This window comes from Cyclospora cayetanensis, unplaced genomic scaffold (assembly GCF_002999335.1).
Source record: "Cyclospora cayetanensis isolate NF1_C8 unplaced genomic scaffold, CcayRef3 CcayRef3_contig_71, whole genome shotgun sequence".
Taxonomy (NCBI): Eukaryota; Apicomplexa; class Conoidasida; order Eucoccidiorida; family Eimeriidae; genus Cyclospora; species Cyclospora cayetanensis.
Genome location: NW_020312712.1, coordinates 64,042 through 88,128, shown reverse-complemented (window position 1 = coordinate 88,128; position 24,087 = coordinate 64,042). Strand labels below are relative to the sequence as shown.

Sequence of the window (24,087 nt, the reverse complement as noted above, 5' to 3'; positions counted from 1 at the left end):
AATGTTCTCTTTGAATCTTTTTCTCATTGGTATCATGCTGCGTTCAATGGCGTGGAACGCCGTGCCACATGCCAGTTCTGCGGCCGATCAGATCTCACCGCAAACTGATCACCTCATGACCAATTGAATGCGCCAGGAACCACACCCTTCGCCTTGTTCTACACATTTCTCTATATGCAAGCATCGCATTGTGATACACACATATGGTCCCGAAGAACATTCAACAATTTGGGAAAAGTAGAGAAAACCGTCACTGGGGCTGCTTTCAGCGCTCCGACTAAGTTTCCTAGCGTGCACTACGAATAAGTTTGTAAAATGACAAAATAAGAGCTGTCTCTAATATGGGTCATTCCCCTTCTCTGTGCAATATATTTTTGATCCCGGCGGGTGTATGGCCAGTTCCACTGCAGTTCTCACAGTTCATGTCGCATGCCCATATGTCGTCAAAGCGGATGAGTATGCACAATTCATCGCTGAGCCATTCCTCTGCTATGCTGTGAAACCTTGGATCTGGTGTAGACTGCCCTCGGGTTAGGCGGCGTAATGGAACAAAAACAGCTTCCCTTGCCGGCCTTAGTTCACCTTGAAATCCTGAGAAGCACGACCGACTCAAAACTGGAGGAGCTAGAGGCAACGAGAAAGGAGGCTGAGCGTTTAGAAATTTCACATCGGTCCATAATTAGGGAAATAAGCACCGTACAAGCGGCCAGTCAGGCAGTTACCGCCGTCGCCATTTGCACAGCGCATGCAAACAGCACCCAAGGAACAGAACAAAGGGCGCTCCAGGCTGGAGTTCAGGTTCTGAAGGAAGAGCTGTGCGCTAAGAAACGCGCTCTCGAGTCTATAAGAGCATCGGCGCTTGAGCGTAGGTGTGCACACAATGCATGCACAGAATAATTTTGTAGCCTGCAGCAGAGGTCGCTCCCCAGGTCACAGCTTACGAATGAGTGCGAACAGCTAATGCTGCAAATACAGAGCGACAACACAAAAGAGGCAAGCGGCCTTGTCTGTTTCTGCGCACACTTTTCGTTTCCTCTCTTGCATCCGCCTAGTGGCGTGCATGTTGACTTTCCACTTGACACTGCAAAACTGCACCTTGCCCACAATCCGTCACAGGTGCAGTCTACCCTCAGAAAAGGCCTGCTTTTGCGACAAATGGAGGTGCAGCGAATTCTCGAGCTGAAGATGAGAAGAGTTTGCCAACTGACAACGGAGAAGGGTCAGCTGAGGGCACGAAGCCAAGTGCGATCCTTCTTCTACGCTTCTCTGAGAACTGAGTAGCTTTGATTTATTTGGGGTTCTCAGGAGGCGGGGCATCGACGCCCTCTCACCTAAAAAGCTGCAGATGCGACTCAGGTAACGCCGCTCGCATGAGCGTTGTGGTTGTAGTTCTCAAAACTTAGGGGCGCAGAAGCAGATGCATACAAAAGCACCCATGGGAACCCTTTAAAGATGTGCGGCATTCGTGCATCTTTCTGGGGTAGGCTAAGAGCCCTGAGAGTTAGTTTTCACGCATAGCTCGTGGAGGTGCAGTGTGTCTGCTGTGTCACTCCAAGAACGCTCAAGCAACTACGCGCTTGTGACGCGTCTCTTCGCAAAGGAGGGCATACACGGAATCCAACATCAAGAAGACTTTATGGGGGCGCAACTTGGTGTGTAAAATATCCTTTGTGTCAGTTCAAAAGATATCTGAATAGCAGAGATTCCTGAGAAAGTCGTTGCACCACTGGCATAGCTACTAGCACCTGTGAGCCATGAAGGCGCTTGAATCCCATCAGTGCTGCTGTAGTGCTCAGATTTTACAGCATACGGTATGAGATTGCGACCCACCCTAAATAGTTCCACACTTTCTGCTAAAAAGCTGCACATGCATCGTAGGTTCGTAGGGCGACTGGCAAAATGTAATGAGTTGCAGATCTCCCGAAATGAGGATTCTGCAAGTCTCAGGTAGACCTGCATGGAATCGACACAGATAGGACTAGAACGGTATTTACATAGGAGAGTCCCTGGAAGCCTGGCTTTCTGTGGACCTCGAGATTATGCCAAAGCCTCGTTCTCGTTTCATCCTTCTCTGCTGTCTACCGGGCATTTGTCCATCGTGCATTTACCTTTCTAGAGGCTTCCAATAAAATATTCTGTGCTTGAATACAGCGATGCGTTCATTCAATTAAGCTGTCGATGCACTGTTTCTACGGATGCTTTTGCCTGGCTTAGGATGTCTTTGCACGGCAGCACGGCTCTCTGTGCTCCAAAGGCTGTGCAGGGGTTAAAGGCTGCGCATAGTCAGTTTCTGCCAAACTACACATAGTTTAGTATGATTACTAGTCCACCAACTGTGTGTTTTGTCGTTTCGTACGTTTTCTTCAGGGGATCGGTAGCTCGATACAACAGGATGCAGTGTTGTGCACGCGAGGTGCCATGTGCAACTCGCTGCGACTGTCTCTAATGCGTAGAGGGTGCAGCTGCGCCGCACCTTAGCTCCTCCTCTCCCCTCATGTAGGGCATACGGATGGAGGGGGGAATAGGAAAATAGGGAATGCTCTTAGGAGGAGCTCGAAAACTCGCTTAAAGTTTGTAATACGATACGAGAGAAGTGTTTGCCGCGCAAACCTTAGAGGGAGCGTTGCCGGTAGCACACACCGTGGATTCGTACAGCAGGAAGCGAATTAGTTGTGCTTTGCAGGCATAGGCTGTAATACAGTGAGCCAGACCAAATGCCAGCTGGGTCTTTGTGCATTCTGACTTGAATCCAGCGTATGGGAGAGAGATAAACTGCCTGAATGAAGGCGGACACCCCGCTACAGCTGACGTTGGTGGCCTCTCTTCGTACATACCATGAGCGGACGCGCATTCACCCTCTAGGAAGCAGAGGCAGCCGCTTCTGGAGCTTGCAGGGATATTTACTGAAAGCCGAGTTTGAACTGAAAGCTGAGGACGCGTGGAGGGGGCTGCGTTGGATGGGCCTACTAGGTAGCACCCACACTGTTATTAAGCGGCATCTAAGGCAGTGGGTTGCCGAACGATAGGCAAACACGAGTCTGCACAGAGAATCGAGACTGTTAGAGAGAGCTTTCGCGTCCCAGCTTTCCGCCGATTTCGGTGTATCCTTCGAAAAGAACCTGTGGAGAAGTGTCTGTTCTCGCAGGTCTGTTGTGGCTGTTGTGTTGCTCGTGTGTGTTGCGGCCAGAGTCGCCTACGGGGTGTCCCTATTAAAGGCTGCCAAGCGCAGCAGACTTTATTGACTTGCCCACGAGACCTAAAACGGCCTTCTATTTTATCTATTTTTCGAAGTCTGGTGCAGCGCTGCAGACGGAGCACATGCTGCAGCAGCCCGCAGGGGCAAGGAGTTCACAACAAGACTTGGGTAATATGCTTCTCACGGCTATTTCAGTGAATTGTGCACTTTAACGCGCAGAGTAACGGTAATGGGGGCTAGAAGCGCATCAATTTCTATGCCTAATGAGGAGTGGCATTCGCGTAGGCCATGCTGGCCACCACGGTGCGGTGAGAGCGAGAGAGCATCCACAATGAGAGCAGCAGAGGTGGAGGGCAGCAGCCTCCGAGAGGCTGCTGCTGCCGACCTGCGCTCTCTCTTGTGCGCTCTCTTAGACTCGTAAATGTGCATTTAGCCCTCCTTTAGGCTATTTAAGCGCGAGTTTCTGGCCTTGCGCGGACGGGGAGCTGCAGATACAGCTGCAGTCTGGCGCTGCGCAGACGCGTTATATATGCATATACACGTATATATACATATACCTGGCACAGTAGTGAGGAAGGAACCCACCGTTTTGCACGCTGTGTTCGCCTTTGTCCTCTGAAATCTAAATGCCATTTGTAATTGGAATTTATGCGTTTTATTCCGCATAGAGGGCATCCGATTGCTCTCCGTTCCCGCTTTCTAGCGACTTTCTTCCCTGTCCGGGGTACGTGCAGTGAAGCGCCGTACTCACAACTGCGCTTCGGCAGGGCCTAGGGCATTTCTATAAGGCTGCCGACCACGCTTCAACGCCTTCGATCGCAGCTCCTTCGCACGCGCAGGCAGCACCGTTCCTTTTTCGTATGCGCCGCAGAAGCCTCCGTTCCGCCGCTCAGTGTCTCGCTCGAGTGCCTCCGCGGCATCTTGGAGGAAGTCCAGCAGCGGCGAGAGTTCACGCATAGTGTGTGCTGCTGCCGACGCGCTGTATCTGATCAAGCCGCTTGACTATGCCCCCTCAGAACGAGGCTCCCCCCTCGCCGAAGGGGGCGCAGCAGCCGCCTTCTCCAGCAACGGGAGAGAGCACTGCCGTAGCAGCTAGCGCGGCTAGGAGTGGTGAATCGCAGCGATCTCACCACCCCTCAACTCCAAATGTAGATGCCGAGGCCGTCCACAGGTCCCCCTCGGGAGTGGAGGAAACGCGAGAGCCTTTTCTGCACGCAGACAATGCAAGAATCATGCCACAGGCGCTAGACCCATCCGCATTTGCAGACAATGTCGAGATGGAAGTCGTTGAGAGACTCAGCAAGAGTCAGGTACGTGTGAGAAAAAGAGAGAAAATAGCGACAGGGAGAGAGAGGGAGGGGGAGAGAGAAAGGGAGAGGGAGGGAGAAAGGGAGAAGAGAGAAAGAGAAAGGGAGAGGAGAGAGAGAGGAGATAGAGAGAGGAGATAGAGGGAGAGGAGATAGAGGGAGAGGAGATAGAGGGAGGAGATAGAGGGAGAGGAGATAGAGGGAGGAACTGGGAAGGAAAGGAAGCAAAGGTTTTTGCATCTCAGAGAAGCGCTAGGCTCTGCGAGAATCCCCTGCTTTCCTATATATATATATATGTCTGCATGTATACATACATATGTGTTCATGTATGTATGTATACATGTATGTGTATCTAGATATACATCTACACGTATATGTATGTAGTGAACCTTCAACCTGCTAGCTAGCCGCGACAAGCTCGCTAAAACAAGTGCGAAATCTTTTTTCGCAATGCTCTGATCGTCGAATTTATGGGGAGGACGGAGGAAGGAAGCCTTTTAAGTCGGAGGGAGCTCTGCCGGATCTGAGTGTATTGGCTGCACGTTGACTGTTTGGATAGATGTGTGTGTATGCCGTTGCAATTTAGGTGAGCATGAAGGAACTAGTTGAGTCAGCTAGAAAGGCAGATCCCGAGGCCTTTCAGAAAATGGTGACTGCGACGGAGAAGGAATATCCCACTTCTGGAAAAAACCGATTTGCGTCTACAGATATACAGGTGCTGTTGCTTGATCCTGCATGGAGCAGCACGCTGAGGAAGATGGAATAAGTGCATGAAAATCTGAAGCATGCGTGAATTTGCGGCTGTACGCTTGGACGCGCATGTGCATGGGCAGGTGTGTGAGGTGTATGTGCATGTATACATGTATGTATGTATATTTGTATGCTCATACATCTATGTGTGTATGTGTGTGTATGTATAGGCGTTGGCTGAGGAGCTAGGGTGCACTGATTTGAGCAGGGGCTTGACTGCCGCGCAAGTTTTGGAAAACAGGGAGAAGTTCGGTTCCAACATGTTGGACAAAGGCGGTCGCGATCCGATATGGAAGATATTTATTTCTCAGTTTCGCAGTCCTGTAGTGTCGCTTCTCTTGATTGCGGCTGTAGCCTCCCTCGTGATGCAGGAGTGGGTAGAGGGGGCTGCTATCCTGATCATCGTCACGCTCAATGCCTGCCTCGCGACGTACATGGAAAACAGCGGTATGTTTTCGTCGAGAAAAAAGGCGGAGGCAGACTCTGGTGAAGCAGAGAAAAGGCTGGGGGGCCGCATAGGGGGGCACCTGGAAGGGGGAGGGGGCAAACAGGGGGTACAGTCAGGAAGGCAAACGCTCGTGAGCGGCAAGAGACACCGTAAAGTACAGGGAGAGGGAAGGCGGCAGGCAGGCAGCCAGCCAGGCAGCCAACGGCGAAAGGGGGGGATTTACAGTCTCTCTGTATATATTCATATATGCACCGTGCACTCGCAAGCAGTACTTTGGTATGTACCTAGTGCGACGCATGCATGCATGATATGCTCTATAAATCTCTCAATATATATGTATATATATGTATGTGTATACATAGAGAGCGTCCGTGTGATGAAGAAGACATGTCTTTTGGTAGAGGGTCATCACTCGCACAGGGAGGGAGAGAGAGTACTGGGGGCTGTGTGTCTGTACACCGTGTGTTGTTGATGCATTTTTGCGATTAACGGAGTGGTGGGGGTCTGCATGCCTTGTGGAGACATGCCAGTCGTGCCTCGAGGCTGCCTTTGGAGAAAGTTTTTTCCTGCTTTTTGTGGTGTGGATGGCTGTTCTTGTAGCGAGCACCGCCTTGGCAAAGCTGGCGAGTATGGCAGCGCCGTTATGTTGCGTTTTGAGAGATGGCGAAGAGAAGCAGCTGCCAGCCGAGGAAGTAGTTCCAGGAGATGTAGTGCTCCTCCGGACCGGCAACAATGTAGCGGCAGATATGCGGTGTATTGAAGTCACTGAGCTCAAGACAAATGAAGCTCTCCTAACAGGCAGGCGTGCACTGCACCTCGCGCAGCTGTCGATCTGTCTGCTGTACATGGCCAACTGTGCACCTGGTATCTGTGTATGTATGCGGATCTATATATGCATGCATGCATGCATGCATGCATTCCGTCTGTCTCTGCGTTTGTCCCATAACACGGTATTGTACTCTGCATAGCTCTCTGTGCGTGATTCTGGACCTCCCTAGGGAAGGTGGTAAATATGTATATAGATATATGTACATATACATATATATCCTATATATAGATATCTATATATGAAATAATATATATATATATATATATCCTATGTATAGATATCTATGTATGAAATAATATATATATATATGTATATATTAATGTCTATATATATGCGCACACCCTCAAGAGGCGCATGTAGAATATACCGATATTCCATTTGAATCGGCACTTACCAGGGCCCATCCATCTTAGGGCCTCTCGAGTGTACTGTCTTGTTTCTGGCGTGAATGCCTTTTTTTCAAAACATGCGCGCCTCAGAGAGAAGGAAGGAGGGAGGGCGAGAAGGAAGGAGTGACGTGCTCTTGCCTCTGTTTTCGCATGGCAACCTGAAAGATCTTGGTGTCTGCGTTCGATGTCTTGACTTTTTTCTCTTTCTTGCGCTCTCTGCCTTTCTGGGTTCTCAGGCGAGTCTGAGGACGTCACGAAGACAGTGGCTGCGGCGGATGGCGATGCCCCCTTTGCGACAAACTTATGTTTTGCGAGTACTATCGTTACCAACGGCAGCGGCAGGTGCCTCGTATTTGCGACAGGGATGGAAACACAGGTCTGTTAGTCCTGCTTTGCCATGTAAATCGGCGCATGATGAAGGCGGCATGCATGCATGCCGCCTTAGGGGCCCTCTGGTGCTCTTCGAATGCTGCATGCTCTGGGCTAAACGGTTCTTTTCATGACCTCTTCGGTGCCGATGTAAAAACGAAGCACCTCGCTCTCTGCTGGCCTCTGTTTACACGTGGCGTCATGGCCACGCACTTCTAACACTTTGTTGTCATGCCTTCCTTTTCGCGCGTTTGCTGGTGCTTTCGCGCATTTTCTCTATCCCTCGAGCTTCGTGCCCATGTGCGCTGTCGGGTTCGCCGGATAGAAGGCAGCCTGTTGCACGATATGCCTCTGTCTGTCTTCCGTCAAAATAAGTATCTCTGTCCGTGGATTTCTGTCCCCATTGCGTGCTCGATGGGGGCGTTTTGCCTGTCTTGCGCTCATATCGGGTGCGCGAGTGCATTCCTCCTTCTGTGTGTTGCAACGGGGTGGTGGGGTTGCTGGTGTCCTGGTGCCCGAGGGCTGTTGATTTGTTTCGCGGATTTTTTTGTATGCATGGGGGGAGGAAGGACGTGTGTCTGTATGTTTGTCTTGGTGGGTGTGTCAGCTGTCGCTGGTGTGCTGCTGCTTTCCGCCTCAGGTTGGTCGTATTGCAACTCAACTGAAGAAGGCAGGAGCCGCTTCGCGCCTCACACCTCTGCAGAGGGGCTTGAACCGTCTCGGCGGACTGATCGGCATAATTGCGATTTGTGTGCTCGTCGTTATTGTGGTGGTGGCTGTGCTTACGGGGTATCGTGACCCTGCACACCCAGACTCAGATCCTATCTTCACGGTAAGGAAGCGCCTTTTAAAACCGTCATGCGGGTGTGGCAGCAGCAAGAGTAGTAGCAAGAGTAGTAGCTAGAGTAGTAGCTAGAGTAATAGCAAGAGCAGCAGGAAGAGTAGAAGGAGTAATAGCAAGAGTAGTAGCAAGAGTAATGGCAAGAGTAATGGCAAGAGTAATGGCAAGAGTAATCGCAAGAGTAGTAGCAAGAGTAGTAGCAAGAGTAGTAGCTAGAGTAGTAGCTAGAGTAATCGCAAGAGTAGTAGCAAGAGTAGTAGCAAGAGTAGTAGCAAGAGTAATTGCAAGAGCAATGGCAAGAGTAATGGCAAGAGTAGTAGCAAGAGTAGTAGCAAGAGTAATAGCAAGAGTAGTAGCTAGAGTAGTAGCAGGAGTAATAGCAAGAGTAGTAGCTAGAGTAGTAGCTAGAGTAATCGCAAGAGTAGTAGCAAGAGTAATTGCAAGAGCAATGGCAAGAGTAATAGCAGCAGCATACGAGCGTTTAAGCTAGCGGGTATTTTGTTAGTCCAAGATTGGAAGATGTTTTCTTTGCAAAAAAATAGCGGGAACGCCTGGCCTTGTTTTTGCGCAGATTGTTCTCGTTGCTGTGGGCTTTGCGGTTTCCTCGATCCCCGAAGGATTGCCGATGGTTGTCACTATCTGCCTTTCGCTAGGTGCTCGCGATATGGTTAGTGACAACACAGCTACGCCTATATGTACTTACACCTGTATTCACATTTGCGTGTACACATATTCACGGCCGAAGCGACGGCAGAGAGAACGGGGAGGGGAAAAGAGGAAGCGACTTTCTAGGCATGGGCCGCTTGTCAAGACACCGTCTTTCCACTGTCTGCAGATACAGGTCGATACACAACGTGCGGATATGCTGTTCATGCATGCGAGTCTTGCTAAGCGAGATGGATGCAGTTGTGTGTGGGCATGTTGTACATGGCGAGAGGCAGCAGTAGTTGAGCGAGAAAGGGTTTTTTCGTGCGCTGGCATGTGTGCATGTGTGTGCATGGACGTGAGTGTGAAGATGTACGTGCACCTCTCTCTTTTTTCCTAGCGATTGCTGTTGCGCCTTGGATGTCGCTGTGCTTTTTTTCAGGTCAAGCGCAAAGCAAATGTTCGGAAGCTGCCAGCTGTCGAGACACTGGGATGCTGCTCTGTGATTTGTTCGGACAAGACAGGTGCGTAGGCTGATGCTTCTCTCTCTCTCTCTTAACTGTTTAATGTGTATTGATGTGTGGAAATATATACACCACACAGCTTCAACTTGTACACTCTGCTGCAAGTGCCCTCCTCCAGCGCCTTTCGTCGTTTCTTTTTTCCTGCGCGTGATTGCAATCTTTGCCCTCCCCCCTGCAGCCCACCTGCCTTCCCTGAATGTTCTTAACAACCTGCTCTCCTCTCTCACAAACGCATCTCCATGCGTTTTCTCGCCTTGCTGCTGCTTAGCTACCTTCCCAAGCCGCTCATAACGCCTCGCCGACTTGTGCTCCGAACCTTATTCCTCCAAGCGCGCGAGAAAAAATGTCTCTCTTCTCTTTTCTTATGTCTCCCTCTGCCGCTCCGTATTTCTCCTCACGATGAGCTCCATCGTTATGTCTGCATCTTTGTGCGCATCATTTTTTCGCTTTACGTCTCCTCTTTCCAGGCACTCTGACGGAGGGAAAGATGACGGCCACGCATGTTGTGACTTTCTGCCGCGGTAGCATTTTGACAGACGCAGATAAGCGGACGGCTAAGACGCTCGCAGTTTACCCCACCAAAGGTTATGATCCCCATGGAGGCATCTTCGATGAGGCACTTCTGACGCAAGAAAAGAAGGTCAGAAAGCTTTTCTTTTTGCGTGGCATCAGCGCTTCCATGTATGCCTCTTTGTTGGGGTTCTGTCCTGGCTTTGTCCTCTCGCATTTCTTCCTATTTGAAAAGTACACAGCTTTTCGCTCCCTCCCTCCCTGCCGCTTTTCTTCTCCGAGCGCTGAGCGAGCGAGCGAGCGAGCGCAGTCGCTTTTCCCGCGCTTGCTCTGTTTGCAAAGCAACCAACCCCCTTCTGCACCAGGCCCTCTGAACATCAAAAACCACTACATGCCGAGCAAAACTTTCTCTTAAAGGACCGTAGTAGAGGTTTGCATGCATGGACAGCACGACTCGGGCGACTCCCCCACGTCGTGCGTCTGTGTGTATCTGTGCAACATGTGCAACATGTGTATCTCTCTCTTGAGACGTTTTCTTGCAGTGCGCTTGTCGTTCTTGCCTGCGCAGAATACCTTGACGGCGTTGCACGGGCAGGGAGCCTTCGAATCCTTCGGAAAGGTTCTGACAAACTACGCTTCAGCAGCAACGGCTGCAGAAACTTCCTCGCTAGGTGCACCAACGGCAGAGGCAGCAGCAGCCGTGCGGGCGAGGGCTCTCTTATTAGCGGCCTTCCTCAACTCGCACTGCACGAAGCTCGAGCAGGATGTGAAATCCAAGCAATGGACTACAAGCGGAAACATGAGCGAAGGTAGGATGTCAGAGAGAGGGGCTTTAACAGTGTGTTTGTTTTTCTACGCACGAACAGAAACGATGCTGCAGTTGCAGCCAAAAGATCGCACGCCAATGTTGCGGCACGCTAACGCGAGGGGGCTGCCTTGAGAGAGAATTTCAGAGATATAGATGTTAAAATACATTGGTTCATACATTTAGAGGCATACTGAAACAAATCGAGAGAGCCTCTTCAGCGGCGACCATGTGCAAGGGGGCACTACGCAGGCGCACCCGTGGAGCGAAATTTAGAAGCTTTGCTGCAGAGCTGGACAGGAATGAAAGCCTTTAAATAGGCACTGATGCCCCCCAAATTTTGCTTTCACACCAATATTCATGTGTATATATGTGCATATATATACATGCATATATATGTACATGTAGACATACACATACACATATACACACGCATACACACTTACTTACACATACATACACATACACACTTACTTACACATACATACACATACACACTTACTTACACATACATACACATACACACTTACTTACACATACATACACACTTACACACACATACACACTTCCACACATACACACACATACACATACACACAGATACATACACATAGACATACACATACACACACATACACAACCACACACACAACACCTGTATTTATATGTAGGCATATGTCTTAAGACGTACACACCTCTATATGCGTATAATTTTACAGACACCCCTATATGTACATCATCTCCACATACACATACACACTCCCACCCACCGATTTACATCCATGTATAGCTTGCATATGCAAATATGCGCCTTGCCGCTTCTGCCTGCCTGCACATCAAGCAGTCATTTTTTGCGCGCATCTCCTGTCTTCATCTTTATTTTCTTCAGGTGCTTTGGTCGTGCTGGCAGCAAAGGCGGGGATAAACGCGGACTGTCACGCTACACATGCTCGAGAGGCTTCTTTGGAAGTGCCCTTCAACTCGGGACGAAAGATGGCGATGTCTGTGCACGCATTACCAATAAAAGATTGCTTTGCAGGCATCGATCTTCATAGTCGCGGGGTGGAGTATACCCACGTCGCCATAGTCAAGGGAGCACCTGACAGAGTATGTGGAGGAGGGGGGTTGAGCAAGAGAAAGGGTTAGGGCATGTTGCGGCCTTTTCTGCCTAGACATGCCTATATGCGTTGAGTTTTTTTTGCGTGTATCGAGTACAGAAAAAACTTTTTCTCGAGTCCAGAGATGTCGCTGAACAGGCTTCCTCTTCGCGCGCTCTAGCGCCGCTTTTCCTTGGGTGTCTAATGCCTAGCTGTCTGTCATTCTGTCATTCTGTCTGCCATTCTGTCTGTCCGTCATTCTGTCTGCCATTCTGTCTGTCATTCTGTCTGTCTGTCATTCTGCCTGTCGTTCTGCCTGTCATTCTGCCTGCCTGTCATTCTGTCTGTCATTCTGCCTGTCATTCTGTCTGCCTGTCATTCTGTCTGTCTCTCATTCTGCCTGCCATTCTGTCTGTCATTCTGCCTGTGTGTCTGTGTTTTTCTTTCTCTCACTGCGCATGTGCGTGTGTGTGTGTGTGTGTGTGTGTGTGTGTGTGTGTGTGTGTGTGTGTTCATCGCCGCGAATGTATGGATGTGTTGCTTTTTGCTGCTGTCAGTTAGCCCCACACTTGGGAGTCAGCTTGGTGGAGTCGGGGGGACGCTGCGGCTTGGCCGCTGACAGTCCCCTCTCTGCAGCTGAGTTGGAAGAGATTGGAGCTGCCAATGCAGCCCTCTCCTCCGCAGCATTGCGCGTTCTCACCGTTGCATTCCGCCCACTTACTGCCGAGATGATTGAGAAGCTGAGGGCCTGTGCAGGTGCTGACGAACGTCTCAAGACTGTTGTCGAGGAGCCAGCCAAGGTAGCGTCTCTGGCAGTTACATATATGTATGTATGTGTATATGTGTTTAGATAGAACTACATATACACATGTTTATATTTCTAGATTTATGTATATCTACATACCCATATATATTTATAGACTTATATATATTTATAGACCTATAGAGACATATATGTATGTATATATTGTAGCGTTGGGAAGGGCCTTAACGTGTGGGGTTCGGCAGCGTCCACACCGGAGGATAGCGTTCGCTTTTTTCTCGACATCTAGAGGGAGGCTGTTCTCTCGCTGCTATTCCTCAGAGCTTCTGTCTCTGATTATAGCCCGCATCTTCGTGCGTTTCATGAATGAATGCAAGAATGCTGGCAACCATGTGACTGTGCATATTGTTTTGTGTTTTTTCTTTCGCGCGCTTCCCCCTACCTCCTCAAAGGTATCGTACCTTCCTCGGGTGTACCTACACACACGTGTTGTCCGCACATAAGACACATGTAGAAATATATATGTATATATACATCTATACATACATTTAAATACACGTCTATTTATATACACATCTATATACACGTATTTGTATAGATCCATATACACATTTGCATATGTATACGTATATATACACACCTGTACAAATACGTACATATACATGTACATATATACACACATACATATATATATATGTATGCATGTATACATACATACGTCCATATACACCGATTGCATGCATGCGATCATGTGTCTCTGGTGTCGTATTTGCAGAGCCTGTCAGTTTTAGGTTTGATAGGCTCCTTAGATCCCCCGCGCGCAGGAGTACGCGATGCTGTTGCCGAATGCCACGAGGCTGGCGTACGTGTTGTGATGATTACCGGTGATCAGCTGCCTACTGCTTGCGCTATTGCACGCGAAATAGGCATCTTGAGCGACAAAGATGATGTTGCCCAGCGCAGCGTCATGTGCGCGGTGCTGCATGAGAATGACGACCCCACGCTCCCTTACAAACCCATCGAAGTGCTCGATCCTCTAGTTGACGGGTATATTTCTGTACATATAGAATGCCCCCTTCCACACAAATAATCTGCAAATGCATTTTTCTGTTCCAGCTTTCGCTTTGGCTAGCCCGTGCTGCCGCTCCGTTAGTATGTGTTCTATGTGCATTTTTTTTGCTCTCTTATCGGCCTCTTGCGCCTCTGGTTCTTCTTCCCCAATGCACACACACACACACACACACACACACATACAAACACAAATTGCGTCTCTCTTTATAAATATGTATAAATCATATATATCTCTTTATATATCTATATATTTATCCCTCTCTCTCTCCACCTCTACCCACGTCCATCTCTATCTCTGTCTCTATCCCTCTCTCTTCAACTCTACCCGCGCCTTATCTCTTTTTCTCTCAATCAGATTGTATGACGTCATTCTTGCTGCGCCTGTGTGCTCCTCAGGGTCCGCGTGTTTGCGCGTGCTCAGCCGGAAGACAAGTTCTGGTTGGTATCTTCTCTTCAGCGCCTTGGTCATACTGTGGCTATGACGGGAGATGGCGTGAACGATGCTCCTGCACTGAAAGCAGCAGACATTGGCGTAGCTATGGGGATTGCGGGAACAGACGTGGCCAAGGGGGCAGCAGAAATGATTCTGCTCGATGACAACTTCTGCACCATTGTTGCAGGTTCGCATTACTCTGGGGAAGAATAGCGGAAAGGGGGGTGGTGTTCTGGTCGTAGCTGTCAAATGGATTTTTTTTCTGGCGGTCTGCAGATATAGAAGCCTTTGATTGGGTGTTCAAGGGCTTTTCAGGGTTAGAAAAAGAGCACTTTTGTTTTTCTCAAAAAAAGAAAAGAGGACCGATCTGCGTATAGGGTGGGGTAGCGGGGTGTTTGTTTGCTTGTGCGTGTTTGTGTCTGTGTTTGTGTGTGTGTCTTTTTGTCGTGGTGTTAAAGTCTTTATTGAAGCCATGTGTAGCGGAGTGGCGCGGCATTCTGCTGTATGTGTAGCTGTCTTTGGAGCTGTCTCTCTCTCTCTCTGTGTGTGTAGAAGTGCGTGCCTACCCGTCAACACCTTCTAAGCGTGTCTGCATTGATATATGGACATCTATCTACACACACGTGAAGAGAGATATACATATGTGCATATGTGTAGATATATATATATATATATCTATACCTACACATATACATATACATATGCCTATATATATACATATATATGTATATTTCTATATGTGTATTGATGTACGGTACGCAATTCGACACTGCCGGATGACACCGCTGTGTCCGTTGCTTCTTGCAAAACAGGGGAATAGGTGGGACTGGAGGGAAGAAGGAAGAGAGGCGTGCACAGTGCCACTGCTAGTTAGCCATGCATGCATGCATGCATGCACCGTCCGTCTTATCCTTGTGCGTTGCAGCTGTTGAGGAGGGCCGCAAGATTTATGGCAACATCCAAAAGTTTGTTTGCTTCCTCCTCGGCACAAACATCGGCGAAATCATCTACCTGACTATTGCCATTGCGGCTTCCATGCCGCTGCCTCTTGAGGCCCTTCAGGTAATTTTTCCGCTGCTCCCCCTCTCTCTTCCCCCTTTAGTTGCTGCTCGTACGACACAGAGGGTCATATTCCCCGCATTTCTTCTCCCCTCCCCCCCGACGGCTCTTAACCACCCTTCACCCCCACCACCGACCCTGGAACAGGGAATAAAAGCGATAAGCAGAGGGGAAAAAAGAAAGAAATAAAGCGATAAGCAGAGGGGAAAGAAGAAAGAAATAAAGCAATAAGCAGAGGGGAAAGAAGAAAGAAATAAAGCAATAAGCAGAGGGGAAAGAAGAAAGAAATAAAGCAATAAGCAGAGGGGAAAGAAGAAAGAAATAAAAGCGATAAGGGAAAGGGTTTCTGAAAAGCCAGCTCATGCTGGGGAACGAGAATTGCGGAGCACCTTTCGAGGGGAGCAGTTTGTTGTCGTGCTTTCTTGAGCTTCTGCTCTGCACAAACTTCTCTCCTCGCCTCTCTTCCCTGCCTGGGGCTTGCTTCTTTGTCCTCAGGTTCTGTTTCTCAATCTGATGAGCGACGGCTGCCCAGCTGTAGCGCTTGCTAAGGAGCCACCGGATGGCAACAACATGAGTGTAAGGGCTGCTTTCAAGAGAGGCGTGTAGCATGAACGCTAGATCGTTTTAAAAGACACACAGGGTGTACAACACCCATCTAATAGCTTTCGGCTTCTAAGGAGCCGACGTTCTGTCCTCCCGCCGCTGCTGAGAAGGAGGGAACGCAGCAAAAAAGTGGCCTCGTCGGGAGAAGCACAAGCTTGCACGGCACATCGCTGCATGCGTTCTTCCGCGCTGCTTTTCCAACAGGTTCCTCCCCGCAACAGAAAACAACCCATCATGACTCGAGATTGGTGGCTATTTGGCAATGTTCCCCACACCATCTTCGAAGCCGCTTGCGTCCTCTTCTCCCTCGCCATGGGACTGTATCTCTGCACGGGCAGTGTGCTCCTCAAGGATCTCACCAATCAGTGCGAACGTGTAACAGTCATTGACAGCAATGGAGTACGCGTACAGCACGCCTACTGCCTCGCAAGCAGAAACGTAGAAAGCCACATTCACGCTGCGCAGTTTTGCTGCGTGGCCTTTTCACGCATGTACATATGTATGTGTATATATATGTGTGTATATGTATGTGTATATATATATATATGTATATGTATGTGTACATATATATATATGTATATATATATATATGTATATATATATGTATATATATGTATACGGCACAGCTCTCCATTTTTGTGCGTTCCCAGATCTGTCCTGTTGTTGCTCCTCCTTTTAGGGGGGCCTTGGTGTATTGGTTTAATCTATATATGTATATATGTATGTATAAACATACATATACATAGACACCCAAATACATATACACTTGCATGCACATACAAGTACAAATACACAACACCTTTCGGTGCAAACTAGCTGTATCAAAGATAAGCGCACCAGCTTCGCCTTATGGGGAATGAGAGTCGAGCACAGCTTTTGTATGGGTTACTGTCTTTTCCCTCTTTGTCTCTCTGTCTTTCTTCTTCTCATACGGTCATGTTTTACTCTCATAGAAGCTCTGCGTGCAAAGAGCTCCGTGTTTCCGTTTTTCAGTGCCTCTTCCCAGCGCCCCCCCGCCTGGGTGTCTTTTTTGTGTGTTTCACCTCATTCCTCCTCTCTGGAATTTATATATATATGTATGTATATATATGTATCCGTCTAGATTTTGTATCAGCGTCTCTCTCTTTCCATGTTCTTTTGTGGATGTGGGGGTGCGGTGTATCGAGAGCTTCTAGGGGTCTTTCGACAGAGCGACAGCTGGGGGAGGAAGGGAATAAAGGAAAGAGAAAGCAAGACAAGGTTTTGGGGGCTGATTCTAGTGCATTATTGCTGCCCGCATCCATCCACAGCCTTCTGAAAGATGCATGTGCGTGCGAGTTGCGCATCAGGCAGAGAGCACATTGCGATACTTCTGTGCGGCCCATGAGTATCGCGTCACACGAGACTATACCGGCTGGGTAACAAATATTGATTTCTTTGATCCGATAGGTGCGTGCTTGGCTTAGGCGGATAAGTCCTACATACCGCCTCCCGCTTCTCTTCAAACCTTTGTGCCGTGGAAGGCCTGTGGATGCACACCGAGACGTGTGGCAGCACTTTGTTAACACATGCCTTCCTGCAGCTGTCAGCAACTTGGACTGCCTCTCGAGTCTCATGCACTTACTGGCGTCTTGAGAAGTCCTTGCTGCACGGCATAGCATACGCTCGACTGTTTGTATGTTTTTTGTTGTCTCTTTGTGTGTGTGAATAGGTGTATGTCTCGATATGCATGTGTGTATGTGCATGTGTAGATGTATATGTACATGTATATGTATATACGTAGATGTATATGCATATACGTCGATGTATATGTATATATGCGTCTGTATGTATATACCTCTCCACCTACATATGTCTATGTAAATGGCGCTGTCTGCGTATATGTCTCTGTACATGTGTATATATATCTGTATAGATGGCTCTGGATGTGTGTGTTTTTGTGTGTGCTTGCTTTTGTGTTTGTTTGTGCATGCGGGCGTAATCATTTGCAGGAAAGAAGACGATGCAGGTGCTAGGGGCCGCAAAGGGGAAGGTGGTAGATATCCGTGCCAGTTCACCGGAGCTATTGGACTGGATACAACTTGCGATGAAAAACGGCTGTCCTGACAATTTGATTCGTGATCAACGAGGCTGGTGCAGACCTCCCGATAGGACGCTGTGGAACGGAAACAATGATGCAGTCCCCCTTGGCCTTATTGGACATAATTATTACGATGTTGGTTCAAGGGGAGCACGCATGGGAAGGACTTGCTCTTTCATTTCCGCCGTCTGGTGCGAGATGCTTCGCGCCTACACGGTGCGTTTGTTTTTTTTCACGCGCAAGCACCAGAAAAAGTGATAGGGAGGAGGGTTAAAAGGGGGGGCTTTGGATTCTTCGCCGTAGGAGGGATTTGCGAGGAGTTGAAGGCAGAGACGCCGTCCTCTCTAGGGATAGTGGGAGGGAGGGGGGGCTGGGGAGTGGAAGAGAGGCTAAGAAAAGAAAGAGCGAGAAAATGAGAGAGGTAGAAATTGAGAAAGAGAGAGAAAGATAAAAAGAGAAAGAAAGAGAAACAGAGTGACACGTTGAGACTCAAAACAGAACTATGTAGCAATGCGGGTCATGTTAGTGTCTAGCTCCATGCATGGGTGTAATACATACATATACATATACATATATATATGCAAATATATATATATATAGATGTATGTATGTATAGCGATCTGTATGGAACGACTTGGGGCGTGAATTTTTTTTTCATTTTTTCGTGCGTTTGTAGGTGCGCACGTGGGAGTGGTTTTTCACGGTATTCAATAGAAATCCGTGGATGCATTTGGCTTGCTCTATGTCGGCTTCTCTCACCTCGTTGCTGACGATTGTTCCTGGGATAACCGCAGTTTTCAGCACGGCGCCTCTGCCATGGTGGCTATACCTCTTCGCGATCGGCTGCGGCTTTTTGAATCTTCTGCTGGACGAAATCATTCCTAAACCTCTCTACCGATTATACAGAGACAGAAAATTGGTGAGATCTTGGACCGCTCTTCGGCGGGGTGGCTTGGGGGCGACTCGAAATGCCCGTAGATCGGACAAGACGCAACAGAGGGATGCTGCGCGTACACCGCACAGAACAACGGGCAGCGAAGCAACCCGACTGCTACTACAATGTATTTCCGCCTGCCTGAGCTGACCTGTAGAATACGTGCCAGCCGTTGAAAGAAGCTCGCAGATCCTAAAGATAGGCGGTTGTTGCATGAGCAAGCTCGCTGCACGCTCACGGTTTGGTTGGTCGAGGGAGAGAGGGTCCATATAATGTACAGAGGCGCTGTAGGCACGGGGCTTTCAGCTGTGTGTTATGCAAAAAAGAAAAATGCCATTTGTATGCATGTACATATATATGTATGTATAGATGTGTTTATATATGTATACATATGTCTATACGGGTGTTGGCAGTCGTGGATTTGTGAGGATGGGTATGGTAGATAGGCACTGCAATTGCATCTGGTGCTGCTGCTGCTGTGTTGAGAGCGCTTGGTGTGTGTGTCGTTGAAGTGGTTGTCTTGCGCTCGTGTGGACGACCACTCCTGCGGCTCTGATTAGGAGTTTCATGTGTTGTTGTGTGTGTGTCTGTGTGTGTGCCTACACGTTCTAGAGACGCGAGGTGACTTCCAAGAAGCTCGTGTAATTGTTGCTTTTTTGAGGGAGGGAGGCGCGGTTTTAGTCTGGGGGTTGTCTATTTCCAGCTGGAAGCCCTCTACGCAGTTCCTTCCAGGAGGCCTTTCATCAAGGCACTATCGCGCAGGCTACCCCTGGCACACACATCCATAAACCACGCTGCAAACTGGCCTCGGAAGTTGTGCAGCAGCTTGAATCAAAAACTCCAGGCTGCCTTCCACTTTTTGTGCAGCAACAGCAGCATCCCCCATTCTTCCCCCTCCCCCCGCGCGCAGCGTGCCGGCAGTGTCTACCATCGCCATTATATATATATATATTTATATATTTATATATATATGTAGGACCTCCCGAGCCCCAGCAGCAAAACGTCTCTAGCCAGGGGGATGCCACCTTGCGGTAGGATTTCTGATGACGGCGGTTGTTGCCCGCATCGTGCTGCTCAAGCCCCCGAGCCTATATATATATACATATATATATGTATATATATATTTCACGTTGTTGAAAGTCGAAAAGGTTCCTCCGTTTCTGCATGAAAGCTGTCTTGCCGAGATGATCGAAAGCCACACAACATGGGGAAGGTGGGGAGGGCGAGGGGGAGGGTGCACGGGAGAGTTCGAAAAATTCCCGGATAAGGCTGACTTTCTGAGAAAATTTCCTGTGCACAGGGCAAAAGCTGCCTGTGGGTTTGCCTCTTCCTTAGGATATCGTGTCCATGCAAGAGCCTTGCCTACGGCAGTCGCTTGCATGTTTGCATTGCGTCCTCTATGTCGGTTAAATCTCCCCTCGCTATCCCTCCCTTCCCCCCAAGGCTTGCGGAGATACGGGTTCTTCGATTTGTGAATCTCCGTTCAAGTCAAAAAGCCTGCTGCTCTGGAGAGGGCAGCAGTGCAGCTTCGTGTTTCCATGTGGCCCTGATGATGGCTGCAGCCTCTTTGCCTTCTCTTATTCCATTTGCCTTCTTTTTCTTCGGAGTGTGTATGTGTGTGCGCCGTATCTCTAGATATATAAATTTGTGTTGTTGCTGCTGCGGGTCTTCAACGTCGGCCGTGCTGCATGGCAGTTCTGCATCCGCGCTGTTTGTTGCGTTCTCTTGGATGTTGTAGTGGAGGGGCAAGGCACAAAAGAACATCTCCTCCTTCGCGCATTTTCAGCTCTTCCCCTCATAGCTATCTCACCCGGTCTGTCCGTCCGTCTGCCGCCTTGACTGCCCCCCTAGAGGGGGGAAAGGGGGGGCAACGGGGGTCAGTAAAGCAGTTTTTCTTTCTAGGCTGTGCCGGCTGCCACGTAGGCAGCTTTGCGGGAACAGAAAGCTCATCGTCGCATTCAGTATGTATGCTCTCTGCTGCCACGCATCTTTCGCTCGAAGGGGAGGGGGGGCCCTGTACACTCCGAGGCAGTCGTACTAAGGCGTGTGTGGTTGCCGAGGGAATCGGGCATAAGGATTGAGTAGGAACCCGAGACGGCACGTATCAGTGGAAAGCCGCTATCACATAGACTACTGCACAACGTCCCCTAAGCAGCAGGTGTGCTGCGCAGAGCAACGGCTGAAAACTGTGCTTGTCGGATGAGATCGAGGCCAGGCACCTGGACCTTGAGGGGCAGGGATTAATAAGCCGCTGTGGCTGCACTTGTCATGTGCGGCAGGTGCTTTGGCACACTGCGCCTCGCAGGAGCTCTGCCGTCGCGAGAGTGAGGCCAGGGGGTGTGGGGGAGTCGGTCGGTTTAGCGCTTGGCGGCGTAGGCTGCATGCAGCTCTTCGGGTAGAGCATTGATGCAGTTGGGGCCTGTAGCTTTGAGGGCTTAGCTCTGATATTGGGTGCTTTGTTTGAGGATAGGGCAGACAGCTCCCGGCTTAGCCGATTTGCGTGTACCTCTCACGGGGAGTGCGCGCAAAGGCCTCGAAGCACAGCCAAGAAGAATGGGGGAGCCTGCCCTCTAGCCGCCGAGGCATGTGGCTCTAGCGAGGCCATGGCAGTGTCACGAGACGCCGCAGCAACTGTGCAAAGTGAAGAAGAGGAAGCCGCGTATTAGAAGACTACCAGTGTGAGTCTGTGGTTCGGGGGCAGGAGGATGGGGGTTGGGTTGTGCTGGCTTTCCGCCTCCAAGTGGCAATTCAGGAAAGCATTCTAGGGTGGTATCTGAGGTTGGAAACATAGCGAAAACTAATTGTGTACTGAGCTCAACTCGGATAGGCCTGAGGCTGTGAATTCAGCAAGATGCACGGAAGAGCTCACACAAAATTGCTTTCAGCAAAGAGACTTCGAGGCCTATAGGACGTGATGGGTGGAGCCTTCATTCCCCTCGTTCTAGTGTCGCACACATAGCCTTTCTAACGAATTCGTCGAGGGGAGAGTTTGCTGGCATACCCCTCCTCCCCTTCCTCTTTTACCCTACACCAAGACTCTACAGCCGAGTCTTGTGTATGGACTCCTAAGCGTTCAGCTACCCACCAGGGCCCCAAAAGGCTCCTCTCCCTTGTGCGTACTTTGTACATTTCACTGCCCTTCAGCGTTCTTTAGTTCGCATTTGACTCCCTTGCTTGCTCGGTTCTCTAGCCTCGTGCGCTGCTTACCAAGGAAAACTCCCTGAGACGCTCGTGCTGGCTTGGGTGCACCCCGCCACAGAGACTGTCGACTGGTCAGCAACTGGGAGACCTTCCGGTCGGCTTAAAGGAGTCTCTGGCTCCTGTTTCAGCCCATAGAAACGACAGCTTCAGAGGCAGCACTTGCGCATGCTAAAGCGCGTTACACAGAAGGACTGGTGTTGGAGGAATAAGCAAACGAGATGGCCCGTGTTGTGTGTGGATATGTTGTGATGCGCCGAAGGGGCACCTGCTCAAGTGGCTTTTTCATTTTCCTCTTTCTTTACCGCTCACGACGCCCTTTAAGCCTCCTGTTGCAATGTAAGAGAACGCTGCCTGCGCGGTGAGGGGTCGACCCTCAGGCCTGGGACGAAATTAGGACAAACAAGCACGAAATAGGACCTTGAAAACCTTTATTAATGCAAATAAATGATATTGGTTTTAGACACCATGGCTCAAACTGGAATTACAAAGCAAAAGAGTCGGGGATTCACACACATTTTTACTCTGGCCCTTGAAGCAGGGGGCAGAGCGCGAGAGAGCGCAGCTACTGGGATGCGCGGCATTGGAGGAAGGAGGGCAAGAGCCTTTACGCCCTAGTCGACCCAATGAAGGAGAAAATAAGAAGGAGAATTGACTGTTTTTGAGGGCACTGAGGGGCCATTTCTCTGTGTGTGTGTGGATGCGTTGCCTCAAGACAGTGTGGCGCTGTCAGAAGCAACGTGGGGTGGAAGAATCTTATGACCTTGCAGAGTCTCTTTGTCCCGTATCTCGTCTTGTAGATGGACTCGCACGCTTCAATCGCGGATTAAACGCCTCGTAATGAGGACTGTGTGCGAATTCGTCGGTAAAATACGGTGAAATGGGGGGTCTTTTCGCAAGTGTTACCCAGTGCCACCAGGGCGTGGCGTGGCAAAGAGGGGCTGCTCTGCCTTGCTCCACCCCTTTGTTTTGGTGTTTAGTTTGCTGCCTTCTTCTCTTCGTTCCTTGCGCATGAAGAAACACTGCTTTACTAAGGAGTTTTGCAGGGGTGATCTACCAATTTCGAGCCGTTCCAGGGGAAAGCGCCTTCAGTCGCTTCAGGGCGCGCCGAGAAGGAGAGCGAGAGCGAATGCCATGTAGCCTCACCGCCTTAGTCTCGTTGAGTAAAGGGCAAGCAGTCTCTTCGCGACGCTTCACATCTCGAGGCACTCAAAACGCGCCTTCTTTCTTGGCCTTTCTCTGTGCATACTTCTCCTTTTAGCCGAGATTACGCTGGCGCCTCCCGAGCCGCTGGTCGCTCCCCAGGGAAGAAAGACCCACCACACCCTCGAGCCGGATCGGCGGCTTTGCAAGGCCTTTTAGTCTGCCTTTTGCGCGTCATCTTACGCCTTTTTCTTCCTCTTTTGACATTTCGAGCACTCCTTCGAGCTCACAGCAGTAAAGTTGTGCAGCGGTTAAGCGGGGCGGTCAGGAGCACTGATCGCTGAAAAGTGTGGCGCTGGATGCCCTGTAACCGTCCGGCTCGAACTCAAGTGTTCGGAGGGTAAAAGAAGTCCATTTACCTTCCTTAGAGGCTTATTCCCAAGTCCAAAGGCGCTCCGAGATCCTGAGGGAGAGCCCAAGTCTGCGCTCCAGATAACCTAGCCGGAAGTGCGGGTGCCCCCTACAAGGCTCAAGGCCTTACAGACTCTGGCGAAAAGTGGCGTTGCCAGCTGCTGTACGTCTTCTCTGTAGAAATTAAGAAGGTGTGTTTCGCGTTGAGCGCTCACCGCTGCAGCAGCATGTGGCGGCTCGAAGAAGGTGGGCAAAGTCATCTACGCAGTCGTCGAGGACCACATACATAGATATATACGTATGCACGTCCAAAACACAAGACCTACTCTACAGCGATTTTCACCGACGCTTACATACACGCCTACATGCACACATACACGTACATACATACACATATACACATACATACAAAAATCCATAAAGACTATCGCAGGAAGGCCTCTTTGGAAAACAAGGCCGGGCTAAAAGCCGTTAGCACGAACGTGCTGGCGTGAGCATAAAGCGACTTCTTTTTCGAGTTCTCCCTATTATCCAATTTTCGCAGTAGATGAAATGGATACTCAACCGGCTCCTCCAAGCTCTTCGATCGTTTCGGACGTTGGGGAAGTTTACGCTTTGGGGGGGGACAGACAGCCTTCCACTCCCCAGAGCCAGCAGCAAATCCTACAGCAGCAGCTGTCGCAGCGGCCCCTCCCGCAGCAGC

General features: G+C 49.7%; 2 protein-coding genes across 2 annotated transcripts; both read left to right on the top strand.

The window, feature by feature from the left end:
* Positions 1-543: 543 nt before the first annotated feature.
* On the top strand, positions 544-897 carry LOC113146877. The gene has a single exon (XM_026335530.1). The coding sequence runs from the start codon at positions 544-546 to the stop codon at positions 895-897; it is 354 nt and encodes a 117-aa protein (XP_026191315.1).
* Positions 898-2,780: 1,883 nt separating this feature from the next.
* Positions 2,781-19,078, top strand: LOC34620841 (calcium-transporting ATPase). The gene is made up of 26 exons (XM_026335528.1): positions 2,781-2,970; positions 3,292-3,364; positions 3,416-3,499; positions 3,641-3,737; positions 3,985-4,101; positions 4,246-4,506; positions 5,090-5,218; positions 5,424-5,700; positions 6,302-6,499; positions 7,156-7,295; positions 7,929-8,120; positions 8,701-8,796; positions 9,217-9,298; positions 9,766-9,938; positions 10,377-10,617; positions 11,503-11,720; positions 12,268-12,510; positions 13,249-13,520; positions 13,941-14,164; positions 14,903-15,039; positions 15,532-15,612; positions 15,844-16,038; positions 16,968-17,067; positions 17,610-17,914; positions 18,375-18,617; positions 19,046-19,078. The coding sequence occupies exons 1-26, from the start codon at positions 2,781-2,783 to the stop codon at positions 19,076-19,078; spliced, it is 4,401 nt and encodes a 1,466-aa protein (XP_026191313.1).
* Positions 19,079-24,087: the final 5,009 nt, after the last annotated feature.